General features: G+C 35.6%; 1 protein-coding gene across 3 annotated transcripts in view; it reads right to left on the bottom strand.

Moving 5' to 3' along the window:
* Positions 1-14245, bottom strand: part of ATP13A3 (ATPase 13A3) — a 77901-nt gene that overhangs the window by 23285 nt on the left and 40371 nt on the right. For all 3 annotated transcript variants that reach the window (XM_065943056.1, XM_065943058.1, XM_065943057.1), the window contains 13 exons: positions 12813-12963; positions 10925-11041; positions 10299-10316; positions 10004-10157; positions 9794-9914; positions 6261-6385; positions 4441-4616; positions 3747-3869; positions 3588-3667; positions 2617-2659; positions 2418-2527; positions 2017-2113; positions 1024-1096 (listed from right to left, as the gene is read on the bottom strand). In XM_065943056.1, the coding sequence (XP_065799128.1) occupies positions 1024-1096; positions 2017-2113; positions 2418-2527; positions 2617-2659; positions 3588-3667; positions 3747-3869; positions 4441-4616; positions 6261-6385; positions 9794-9914; positions 10004-10157; positions 10299-10316; positions 10925-11041; positions 12813-12963 (1388 nt within the window). The remainder of the gene's footprint in view (positions 1-1023; positions 1097-2016; positions 2114-2417; positions 2528-2616; positions 2660-3587; positions 3668-3746; positions 3870-4440; positions 4617-6260; positions 6386-9793; positions 9915-10003; positions 10158-10298; positions 10317-10924; positions 11042-12812; positions 12964-14245) is intronic.

The following is a 14245-nucleotide window of genomic DNA, read 5'->3' as shown; positions in this document are numbered from 1 at the left end:
CAAATTGAGTATGACCCCCAGAGAACATTTCACAATGTCTGAAGATATTTTTGGATGTCACAAATGGGAGAGTGCTACTGGCATCAAGTGAGTAGAGGTCAGAGATACTGGTAAGCAACCTGAAACACAGAATAGTACCCCCACAACAAAAAATTATTCTAAAATGTCAATAAGATGAGGGTCTTTCCACTGTATAAGCCAATCATTCCTTCTATATTGTTAGTTAGCATTCTACTATAAGGAAGAGCTTTCCCTTCTCTCCCAATTACTTATTTCCAGTATGGACTTGTGAATTTTCATACGATTAAACAGATCATATCTCATTACCATCATTATTTACTTTGATGTTAACATCACCAATACTGAAACAAACCAACACCTTGTCTCCTTATATGATGTACTCAGGAGGACACAGCATCACTTCTTTGATATTCCTGCCAAGAATGCATAGCCTGAGTCTAATGAGCATACATCAGACAAACCCATATAACTGATTATCTTTCATAAAAGTCAACATCAAGAAGCCTCCCCAAAAGGCTGAATGTAGTATTCTGAATTAAAGATGACAAAATAGATATGATAACTAAATGAAGTTTGAGAGTTTGGACTAGATCTTGGGCCAAGAGACTAGGGGGAAAAAATGGGTATAAGGTTATTTTTGGGACACACAACAAGACTCCAATACAGGTATGGATTAGGTAATATTGTATCAATGTTAAATTTCTTGGTCTTTATAACTGTTGTTTAGCTAGGTAAGAGAATGACTTTGGGACAATATATACTAAAACATTCAGTGGCAAAGGGGCATGATAATGTAAACATAGTCTCAAATATTTCAGAAACAAATGGAGAAAGAATAAAACAAATGGGGCAAAATATAAACAACCGGAAATAAAAGAACCTTACACAGAAAATGGAAAGATGTGCACTGTGTTATAATTGTTCATGAAAATTCACCAAAGTTTAATAAGCCACATCAGAATTTCCTATGCTTTAAAAACGGTAACAAAACAAAATACTTACTTGTAAATACTACTACCAAAATGATTGCCAGATCAATGAAGAGAAACTGGAAGTCTCCCAGGTTACTTAAGATCTAGAGAAAGGATTTTTTTTTTTTTAAATAGAGTTCAGGAACTATTCTTACAGTACCACTTTTATACTATTTTCCCCCTGCTTTTATTAACTTTTTCCTCGTTGGTTTTAATTTTTTCCCCCAATAATGACGACTTCAAAATGACACTTGGCCTGCTTAAAAATTAAACACATTTGCTTTTAGATTAGTGAAACAGAACATATTTACAATTTAATATATTAGTATAAAAGGTAGCTTCTAAAAATCCATTCAATAAAAACCTTTAAAAAGTTTTTTGGCAAAAAGAAAGCACAGACTTCTACCCACAATATTTAACATTCTTGAAAATTAGTATCTTGACCCTTCCTTAATATCCAACACCATCCCTCCTGATATTTCCCACACATGGTAAAAAGGGATAGTTTCACAAAGACTCCTTGGCATCTCACCAATGTTCACTCAGAGAAAAATCTAAAGTGAGATCACTTCAACCACAAAATCCACGGACTACCTAGGGACATCACTTGTTTACACAAGGCCTAAAAGTACAGGTGAAACATCTTCTCTCATTCTGGCCTTTCCTTATAAATGTATAGCAAAGTTAACTGCAATTCTAAAATATGTCACAGCTTGACATTTTGAAGAGTTCTGAAAAAAAAAAAGAAGTCCAATCTGTGCTAAAGGCAAAAAAAGAATACAGTTATCTTTAATTCACAAGGCTGAAGCCACAGCTGCTGGCCTTAAAGAAAATGCTATTCCAGATTAACGAGATTTTCAATTTGCTACTCAAAATTCAGTAAACCAAAGGAAAATTTATAGGTGCGAGTTATTTAAGTTTCACAATTAATGAATATATTCAAACTGAAACATATATGCCCAATATTTTTAATTTAAATGTCTTAACACTAAGTACCATCTCTGTTGGCAATGTCAGTACTCACAGAATACAGCAGAGTAACACTGAAGTACTGTATAATGCTGTACAAAGCCATAAATTTAAACACACAGAAGGAAGTCATTAAAGCTGCACGGCCTTCCCTGTGAAAAAAAATGTTGGCATGTGAACAGAAGTATTCTAAATGCCTCCTCCAAACCACAATTATATCTTGACAGATGAACATCAACATTCAAGTTACAACAATGCACTTTTTTGCCAAAAAGAACTAAGCCAAAGCAGAACTGGAAGAAGTGAGGAGTAGCAATCAATCTACTCCAAAGCATCACAGATCAAGTACACTAACATACCATTAAAACAAATTCATGTTACTTTCTATGACCTTTTTTTCTATATTAATAGACCAAGCTACAAAAAGATAATAGGAAGATTTCTAATGTATACTACCTGATAAGGTTTGGCACACAGGAAATACTAGGAGTTTTGGAGGTAAAGGGAGATGCCACTGAAGCCTCGAGCTCTGATAAAGAAATGCCTCCATGTGCCCTCTTCAGAGCCTAAATGGATTAAAGAAGAAAATTCTTCTGAGTTTTGGGTACTTGACTTAGCCAGAGAAAGAACTGTAAATCACAAAGTCTATACTTACACCACAATCATTTGCACCGTCACCGCACATCCCAACATAGTAACTAAGAAACAAAAGTTACGTTAAGATTTTTATTAATTTCTTGAAATACACAACTTTTAATTTAAGATTTCCTCCAGTATGGTACTAGGAAGAGTTAACAAACTAAGATTCCCCTACTGCTAACTAATGAATCTTTTCATTATAATGACCACAGGCATGTTACTCCGAAAATAGCACCAACCTACAACTCAAATGACTTGGGTCACTGCTCTATCTCTATCACATGGACATCTCAATTGCCTAATCTTTAGCACAAAGGACTCCGGCCAGCTTAGTCTTCGGTACTTACTTTTAAGACAATCAGTAAAAATTTCTCCTTTAAAAACTTGAAAACATCATTATTTACTAAAACTGTAACATTACTTCTATCAAGCTGAGTGAATGAACTCTACCTTATGGATATCACCTAGAAGAGGAATGGTGGATATGTACTTTAAATAAATAAGCACTTGTTGGTTGCTTAGTCACTAAGTCGTGTCCAACTCTTCTGGGACCCCATGGACTAGAGCCCACCAGGCTCCTCTGTCCATGGAATTGTTCAAGCAAGAATACTAGAGTGGGTTGCCATTTCCTCCTCCAGGGAATCTTCCTGACCCAGGGAGAGAACCCCAGTCTTCTGCTTTGGAGGTGGATTCTTTACCACTGAGCCACCAGGAAGTCTCTTTTAAAGAGGATTACCTGTCTTTGAGTTGACACATTTATATACATGAAATATTAGTTACTTTTCTGGTTTTGAAAACAAAACTACAATTCATAAATATTAAAAAACAAAAATAGGAAAAGAAAATCCCTTGAAGTTCCGTGATTAGGATTCAGAGCTTCCACTGCAGGGAACACGAGTTGGATCCCCAGTCGGGGAACTAAGATCCTGCATGCCATGCAGTGTGGCCAACAAAAACAAAACAAAAACAAGACCCACCAATACTTACTCTACATTTTGCAATGCTTCTACTAACTGGGTCTTCTGATCAGGTGCCATACGAGCAAATACAGTGCCATGTAGCATCAACTGGAAAAAACATGAAATTTCTTTAAAATACTGTTTGCCATATAGTCATATGAAAACATACATAACCCAAATCACTAACCTTAGGAACAAGGTCTTGAAAATGCTCCAGAATCACTGAAAACGATTTTCCATTCATTGCAAAGTGATAACGAGTCACCTGAAGATCCTCTAAGTTATCATGGACCAATTTAATTGGAATAGCCTGTGTATAAGATATTCAGAACAGTATTCAGGCAGCCAGATCAAATTTAAAAAAATCCTATTTTGAATATATTTGATTCAAAACTAAATTTTTTCATTTGATGTTTTATATAAAACGCTGTGTTAAACATTTATTGAATGTTAAAGAAAATTCAACTTTAAGATAATCCATCTATATTGCTTATTTAAAGAATAACACTTAAGGAAGTCTAAATATCAGCTTCAATTTGAAATGATCCATGAGCCAAATTTATGGACCATCTGCACCATTTACCACTACTTTTAAATAGGATAAAAACAGGATAGATAATTGGGATTATAGGATAAATAGAATAAATAATTGGGATTCTTATAGTATATAACTGTGCTTCTTAACTTTGGCTAAAAACATCAAAAATTAAACACTGAGATATTGCATCTGACCCCATTCTAGTGAATCCAATTCTCTGAGGAGACGGCTCAGGCTTCTGTTTTTGTTAACTTTTTGTTTTGTTGAGTTTTAATGCACCACTTTTTATTAGAATAAATTAAAACAAGCAAGCTTCAAAAAAGAAAACTCTACTTGACATTACCTCCGGGTCAATTGCTGATAAATTGTTACTCTGTGTCATGGTGTCTGCATAATGCCAATTTATCTTGGCAACTTTCCCATCCTTTGGAGGTAATGCTTCAGCAATAATAACTTTATCCTGAGGTAGTATCATTCCACAGTCTCTGGCTACAGAGACGGCAGTCAACATGTTGTCACCTAATTTTCAAAACATTGAAAATACATTAACATTAAAATGAAAACATAAATGTATTAAATAACAAGTACTTACAGAAAATCTACCACAGTCCCCATGAGTGGGCTGGGCAAAATGAAGTTAATGTATAGTCCTAACTCTTGGAATTTAAAAGTTATCTTGGAGTTAAAAGTTAATCAGAACATACATATATCAAAGGAAGTCTCAAATCAAAAGAAGATAGATACTAAATAGTCAGAACATTCTCACCCACAACTGTTAAAGTCAAATACATTCTCAACCTTTGTGAGTCCTGCACTAGGGGTACCCATTCAATGCTTGGGACAGTGCTCAATAAATATTGTTGAAATAACCACGGAGTGACTGGTAATCTGTACAAGAATATGAGCACAACATAAAGAAAAAAGTGAATTACAAAGGCAAGATTACACACAAACACACACACCAAAGCAAAGTAACAAGTATACAATTTTTATAAAACATAAAGAGAAACAAGAGAGACAACTTCTCAGTCATGAGAGGAAAGTATTAAGGACACTGGTAAAGACAAGATCAAGGAGGAAAATACAAATGTACAGAAGACGGCAAAGGTTTGGGAAGACCACTGCTACCAGAACAAAGGTACCATTGTTTCCTCTTCCCTTAATCCCACCCACTGTTTCCAAGCATGTCTTCCTGTGACCTGACAGACCCTCTTGGGACATACCATATTCTGTCATGGCAGGACAACAAGGACAAGCGATACAGACAGAAAGAGCTTTGAAGCAAAGTCACTAGAACCAAGAATTGCTGGGACGCTAATAAATTTGGTTACTTAAGCAATCTGGTATCAGACGGACCTCAGAGTTTCTAAACATAAAAACATATGCAGATCTTCTCTATAAGTCTCTTACTGAACACATAAATGTTATAAAGTGAATGCCTTAAATCTGATTCTTTGCTAAGAAAGAAAACTTTAGAGCTGCCACAATTTCACACAGTTAAGAAATGGTAACTATCTGATATTATCAACAGTGTTAACACCAAGAGAATCCTTTGAATGCAGCAGTCAAGAAAGAAACCAAAAAATGGCTCTTTTCACTATTACACATTCAAACAATAATAAATATACTATTCTATATATAAAAATATAATTCTAACCAATCACTTCCCATGTATCTGGTGGCACAGTTCTAAAAATTATAGACAATCCCAAAATAAGTCAATCATATTCTTAATCCTCAAGAATCTTGTATTCTAGTAGAGAAAACAAATCTACAAACAACTAACACAAGCAAAGGAAAATAACTGCTATAAGAAACATGATTAAAGAGAGATAACAAAAAAGAGCATAGCTGAATATTTATAGTATGTCCTTCGCTAGTTTATTATACTTATTATAAACAGATCTAAAGGGTTTCCAAAGTGTATTGTGAAGTTGTCCTCTATCTTAGAAAAGTATTCAGAGCTGAAACAGGGCAACATAGGATGGAGCTACGCTATGATAAATTTAATTACTTGACTTATAAGATAATAATGCAGTATTAGATGAAATTATATAATAAGAAGTAGGCTTTCATAATGCACTGATCATTCCTCAATATTGGATAACATGAACTCTAAGAGTCACACGCAATTTTTTCGTGTGTCCTTTTATAAAGTCTAACCTGTGACCATGACAGTGCGAATGTTGGCTTTATGCAAATCTTCAAGTACTGCAGGGGTTTCTCGCTTTAATTTGTTCTGCATTATTATTAATCCCATAAAATCCATGTTGTTCTCAATGGCATCTCTGCAGAAAAAGAAATTTTAACATAATGACTTAGTCAAGAGAACAAGCTTTTGTTCACTTTGTTGATAAGGCAATTTAAAACAGCCAACAATTATAAACGAAAAACATTTTATATGCTGAATAAATATATAAGTTTATGAGTTCAACCTTAAAAAATTTAAATGTGAAAAAGTAATTCCCAAGAAATACATTTTGAAATTAAATTTTACCCTTTAAAACATGGGTATATAAAGATTCTTAGGAAATGTATATCTTTGTAAGACACAGAACTCTTCTAGTACTAAGGAATATTCATCTTGTATCTTACCTACAAAATGAATGAACGTAAAATACACCTATTCCTTACTGTCTTCCCACACAACATACCCTAATTTAAATGTTAAGAGAAAAGGAAAAAACTGTACCACAGGCACATTCAACAGTTATATTGAATTCACTATCAAGTCTTTGAGGAATTTTATAAAACTCTTGATCAAAATCTTGATCTTGGAAGTGCGATGCAAAAACTATTAGCAGTCCAACAATGAGATCTATTCAGGACCCAAAAATGGGTCTTCTACAATGTTAATTTTCAGTAGTTATCAAGATGCTCTTCCTTCAAAGAGGTAATTATCTACTATGCACTAAATACACACAAGTCACTGGGAGGTCAAAGATGAAAAGCCATGATCTCTACTCTCAACTTCCCTGTAGCTCAGACAGTAAAGAATCCTCCTGCAATGCAGACCTGGGTTCAATCCCACAGTCAGGAGGATCCTCTAGAGAAGGCAATGACAACCCACTCCAGTATTCTTGCTTGGAGAATCCCATGGACAGAGAAGCCTGGCAGGCTACAAACCATGGGGTCGCAAAGAGTCAGACACGACTGAGTGACTAACACTACTACTCCACCTCCTCTCAAGAACCTTTTGTGGGGAAACAGACATGCAAGCAAAGAGATCACACAAAAATAATATGTGCTTCAGTACTATAACAGAGAAGTCTGTTCAGTGATAGCAGCATTCTTAAACTAAAGCTATTGAAATCCTACTACAGAAATATTCTCTTCAATGGGGAAAGCATGGTTTGAAATTAGGGACCAAAATTTCAGACTTGGATTAACCAAGTGGTTTTTCTGCACAAAATTAAACTATAAGGGTGCTTAAGTAAACAGCAACTAAATCTAAACATCTTTAAAATTATATAATTTATACAATGGGTGGTAAAGATATTAGAGAATAGTTAGAAAACTTAATACAAATGATACTGCTGGAGGTAACAGGAGAAATAAGTCTTGAAACTAGAAAATGCATTTCAAAGCACAAAGCTGTACCACTGTGAAACTACTGGGTCAAAGCTCTGTAACCATCTTCCTGTACTGGTTTCTGCCTGCAGCCGGTTTCCTAACTCTCCTATGAATGATACTGGTCATAGAAATCTTGCCCTCTAATTAATGAAGAGTACAATAATCAATTCAAAATACTCAGGTTCAAGCTATAAGAGAAATGCCAAAACCTGTTTCCACAGGTAGAATGGAAACACAGAGAAGATCTTGATTGAAAGATGAGGAAGGAAAGCAGAGAGAGAGAAAAGTTGATAGGGAGGGTAGGGTATCCTGGGCAGACGGAACAGCTGGTCCAAGGCTGGAAGGTTGCCTGAAAGACAGGCTCAAGAACCAGAGGCAACTCAATTCTCAGTCTTTAAGGTCAGGGAGGAGGAGTGGCCAAAGGCAAAGCTGCAAAGAAAGGTGACTCTAACGTACCCTTCATAGGAATCAGGATACAGTATTTTACATGTGTGGCTCCTAATCACAAGTATGCCTCAAACCATTTGATTACTACTGCTTTTTTTATGTCCCTGCTTAGGTCAAATCCCCCCAATATTCTGTTTTAATGGGTAGAACTCCTAAAGTTGCTTTTTCTTTCAGTTATTATTTAGCTATCCACTCCACTCCCTTAATTTTCATCCAGAAAAATGGGATTGCACTATAAACACTGCACTTTTCCTTTAATGAGCTCAGAATAATTAAAAGAAGTATTAATACTTCATAATTTAACCACTATCATATTTATGATATTTACACTATTTAAACTTGAATCTTATCTCACATAGCATATTTCTTTCGGCTGAATTCCTTGAACTGTACACGCTGGATCAAATTGCATAAGTAAATTTAGATTTTAATAAGTATTATGCAAGTTCTTTATGAATTTACAATAATGCAGCAGCAATACTTTGGTTAAAGTTTTCTCAAGCCCTCGCTAACACTAGATAGCATCAATCTTTTGAATTTAGTAAACTTGAAGAAAAAACTCTGGTTGTGGTTTAATTCTGTATTTCCCCCAAAACTGAAGTGTCTCATCATTTTCATGTATTCAGTAGCCATTTATATGTCCTTTTCTGATAATTATCTGTATCATTTACCCTTTTTTAAAAATTAAGTATGTGTTCGTTGTTTCTTTCCTGATTTATATTCTTGATCATGAACTCCTCTGAAAGGTGATGGGGAGCCAATTATTATAAGAATTCCAGGTAGAAGACTGGTATTAGATTTGAATGTTAAAGACCTCTCAATGGACAGAGTGTGTACACAGATTAGACAAAGAAAAAGTGGAGAAAAGAGCTAAGTCCCTGAATTAGAGAAAATGACAGCGGGGATGGGAAAAGAAAAGTCTATCAGATAGGCAGAATTAGCAGGACAGCCAACAAATCTTTCTTTTTGCTTTGAAATACTAGGTACACCATGAAATATTCCTAACCAAAAGTGTTATTTTCAAAAGATCAGGCTAGATCAGTCTTACTGTAACAGGACAATCTTTGAATGTGAAACATAGCTATAACTGGAGGTAAGTGTGATGTTGATAATGGCCATCTGACCTTTGGTGGTGAGGGTGGAAGATGTATTTATTGTGATTCATGATACTCTGATCAAATGAGCACGTGGTTTCAACTACTAGGCAAAAGCAAGTATGGGTGACCCTTGAATAACATGAGTTTGAACTGTGTGGGCCCACTCACACATGGATTTTTTTCAATAAATACTATTAGTACTACAAGATCCACAGTTGAATCTGCATAGCAGGTCCAGGAGCCAATCCCCTATAGATACCAAGGAATAACTGTAGATCATTGGAAAATAAATTTCTGTAAAATTATGTTTACCAAAAACTTAACTATGTTCCTCGAACATGCCCAACACATAGCAAGCACTCAATAAACATTGAGAAAATAAATTAAAAATAGTTCCAGGGAGTTGTACTTTTATCTCAATTGCCTAAAACACTGAGTTATGTTATATATTTGCACATATCCAATAATAATTTACCTAATAAATAATAAATTGAGTATAAATGATTGCACAAGATTTTCATAAACATAAATGATGCCTTATTGGAAAAACTGTAGGTAAAACCACTCATCAACGTGTACCTGCCAACATTCTGCACTTTGTGCCACGTCAGTTTTGACTCCAATTTTCTGTGTGCAAGAGCAATCACACGGAAGCCCTGTTTGGTGTAATCTTCCAAAACTTTTTCAAAATCAACAGGAACTTTTAAAAAAGAGAAAACGAAGGTCATTGTTAGAACTGTGACTTACACAAATACCAGAATTTCACTCAAAGCCTTGCTGCTTCCTTACCTGTTTCAGGCTTACAAAGACCAGCAATGACCTCTGGTGCCCCTTTCATGTAGGCATCCATCTTTCTGTCCCCGAGCACCCTGGCCACCACACACATACGTTGCAAAGCAGAGGAAAATGGGAACTGGCGGACAATTCCTATCTCATAAACAGCCTACAGAATTTCGAAAGATGCACAAACCATTCATTATTTTTCAAAGAATTAAAACAGATACACCAGTATATTTACTATACCTCAATTAAAAAGAATTTTTTAAAGATATACTTAGGTAATGAGTAAACATTCTTCACTTACTGGAAGTTCAAACAGCTCCTAAAAATAAACAAGACAAAAAGAATAAAGTAAAAGTACAGATTAAGCCAATTAACACACTCAAACAAAAAAAAAAATTTAACTGCGTATCCACAAAAAATTATTTGGAAAACAACATGGAATTTTTAATATTTCAAAGTCAGGTTTAAGACCGCTTCTCTACCAGCTCCCATTTCTTAAAAAAAAAAAAAAAAAAAAAGTTTATTCTTGAGTATTTTAAAACACTCTGCTATCCTAGGAATATTAACATATTAAGTTCTTAAACTAAGAGGTATATATTTAAAAATTAACCTAAAAATAAAAGCTTCCACATATTTTTTTATTAAATCCTAGGAATACAGATGCAAAAGTCTTAACCACCATGTATCTAAATCACAAGGCTCTAAGCTACTTGGTAAGTAGGAATGAACGGAACAGCACTGAGAATTGAATCTCAATGTTTTACATGGAATGCCTGCATCACACCAGGCATAGTTTCTGATAAATGCAGTAAAGATATTCATATCTGCATTAGAGTTTTTAAAAGGACATGTAATTCCATCTTCCAGCAATATTTTAAAATGAGGAGAAAATGTGAGCACCGAAAGTATTATCAAGCAGTTCTATACCATTTCTTGGTTTCCTGCAGGTGCAGATTCAGGAAGCAGCTGTTTTGGAGGACGAACCACAGTTGGCATAATTCGATTATGAAGTGCTGTTTCCTCTTCAGTTGCTTCTTCCAAAATCTAAAAGGAAAATAATCAACACATTGATTCATGAAACTCATAAATTCAACTCACTGGTTCCATTTTAAAATAAAACATTATGGCTATCTTCGGTTAAGGTTTTTTCTTTCTTTTTTAAGTAAAACAAAATATAAATAAAACTAGTTTTAAAGTCCTAGTAACCTGTGGGAGAGGGGAGGTAAAGGTTAGTAAAGAAATAGAGAAAAACTTCTAATATTGCTCCTATAACCAGTTAAGTCTAGAGACTAGTTCTGCAAAATACAGAAGGTCCCTGCAGTTCCAAAAATTTTTAGTCTATCATCCAGAGATTCCTTGCTGCTAACAGAAGAGGATTAAAAATATGCAGAGTTCAGATATGGTTAGGAGAACCACTGGGTCAGGAGCTCACTGAGGTAGGAAGATGTAAATTTAGATTTCCAGCTTGTTGTTGTTATTGTTTAGTTGCTATGTCATGTCCGACTCTTTTGCAACCTGAGGGACTGTAGGCCCACCAGGCTCCTGTCATGGGATTTCCCAGGCAAGAATACTGGAGTGGGTTGCCATTTCCTTCTCCAGGGCATATTCCTCACCCAGAGATTGAACTCGCATTGAACTCTCCTGCATTGGCAGGATACAGCAATAAGGAAACAGTAGCCCAGGATAAACACAAAAGGACATAGAGGAGAGGTGGGATCAAACTTATCAGTCAGAATAGCTGATCAAAGCAAAAGAAAAAACAAGTCACAGAGGTCATACTCTATAGATATAAACTACATCCCTGAGAGGAGGAAGGGCTGCTAAAATGAGGGGCAGTATTCCAGGGTACTGCCTGTGCAAGCACTGTGGGAGAGGGTGGGAAAGCAACCAAAAGACTACTTCTTCTCTCCTGAGCTCAAGGCCTGCTGATGGGGCCCCAATACAACAGGCTCCCCCAGGCAGCCTTCGCATCCAGGGAAGACCCTTCCCAGGAAAACCAACATACCAACATACTTCTCAGGACCAACATACATATGGGCAAGGATAAAAACCTTGTTACAGCAGCTACCCAGACTATCAAATCAAACCTTCATTCTTAAATATGAAAGTAGGATGAAGAAATATAATGAAAATCAACAGAGAGATGTCCATGACACCTCAATTATTTTTAAAAGTATAAAGGAGAAGATTACATACAGGAAGGGGGAAACACTGAACCTAGAGAAAATGAAGAATTCAGAAGCAAGAAGGGAACTTTAAATACAAACTAATACCTGTAAAACAAGAACTCGAGGCTGGAAAATACTCACAACCAGAGCAAACACTCAGAAATTAAAATAATCAATGACAAAACAAAGACGTGAACAAACAGAAACCTCTGTGAGCATGTGTATGTGCACATGCGTGTTGAGGAAGAGAGACAGAAAGGACACAGGAAGTAGAATGTGGGGACTGAAGACATATGATCACTATACTTTTTCCCTATGGCCAACAAACTGAGTCACTGCGATCACCTTACGGCTTAGACCTACTGCCTCAAGATACTGATCCTGCTTTTTCCTGTAAACATAAAGCAGAGCCCTGAGTAGGTCCAGGTCTTCCTCTATTAAAGGTTGTTTGAATGAGTCAATTAAACTAAAGCAGAATTTCTACACAACTGTAAATATCTCTCTGGTGACATATCTTTAGAAATTACATAGTTCCTTATATAGTATGAGACAGACCAAAATCAAAACAAGTTGAAGAAATAATTCTTCTGTAAGTTAATTTTTACTATTTTCCTGAAGTTAACTGTACTTTAAAACATTGAACTTACCCATCCGATGGCTTCAAACATTTTCAAATCAAGTGGATCTCCAGAAAGCACTCCTTCGATTTTTGTAAGTGAATGACAAGTAGCCATACAAGCAACAAACTGAGACTTTACCAACATCTCACTGCAAACCTTTTCTTCTGGCAAAAGAAAACTATACAGAAAACACACTGAATTAGATTCATAAACCCCAAGACTGAAGACAGTAGTTTAACAGAACTTTTCAGGTTTTATTATTTTTAAAAGTAGAAATAAAATGTTTGCATTTATGCACATATTGCATGTATTAATTTCATTATAGATTTTGACATTCAAAAACATTTTCTTCCATGAAAATTATTATACATGAGTAAAATATAGTGTTATCTTAGATTCTGAATAACTAGACCAGACGTACCAGTACAGAAAATATTACATACTAAATAATAATTAAAAATCTTGCCTATGAACATATGGGAAATTAGAAGACACAAACACTCTCTTGCAAAAACATAAAATGACTATGTAACACACTACCTTTCAAATACAAAACTGAGCTTGTAAGAAAGAAAGGGAAAATTATAAGTGCCAAAAACAGGGAAAGGACAACCAAAGGGGTGTGACCTTAAACAAACGCTGTGACTACAGGGGGAGAAGGAAGAAGGGAAGGGAGCCCTCTCAGTACACATAAGGCCTTCGGTTTTAAAAACTACACAGGAACAAGAGACAAAGCCCTGGCCACATACAAAGTAGGAAGTTGGAACTGAGAGAATCCCTTTCACCAAGATGCTCTTGAAGAACTACAACCTTGGAAAAAGAAAAGATTCACCCATAGACTCAAATGCATAAGTAAGAACAAGCTTATCTCTTTTCCCCCACTCAAAGTTCAAGAAAATAGTTATATCTATATAATATTCACTATGTATGGGGCACTATTCAAAGAACTTTAAATTTATTTGCCTCATCTCATCCTATACCACCAAAAGGTGTTTTATTATCACCATTTTATAGATGAGGAAACTGAAGCAGAAGGGTTTAACGGACTTGCCAAGCCTCAGTATACAGGTGGCAAAGCAAGGGTTCAAACACAAGAGGTCTGGTGTCAGGGCCTGAAGTCTGAACCATTAAGCTACTCAGGATGGGATCTGGGTTTGAATATATATGCTACTGTCCAGTCCAGAAATCCCTAAGTTATAAAAGTAACATTAAAGTTTGCCTGGCACCACTGACACTACTTTTGGCCAAGAAAGGTCAAAACTCTCTGGAGAGGCACTCCCACAACACAGCTACAAAGGAGTCTCACCAAAAAATTCCACTAAGGATGAATCCATAATTTAAAAATGAACCAGGAAAGAATTCTCACAACTCAACAGACACAACAAAGACAGAATTAGAGTCCCATAAACAGGAGATAATAGAATGGCAATCTGAAAGAATGCAAAGGCATTTCAAAATTA

The sequence above is a fragment of the Muntiacus reevesi genome, chromosome 8, assembly GCF_963930625.1.
Source record: "Muntiacus reevesi chromosome 8, mMunRee1.1, whole genome shotgun sequence".
In the NCBI taxonomy this organism is placed as follows: Eukaryota; Metazoa; Chordata; class Mammalia; order Artiodactyla; family Cervidae; genus Muntiacus; species Muntiacus reevesi.
Note: the sequence above shows the minus strand (reverse complement) of the source record. Positions and strands in the feature narration are given on the sequence as shown.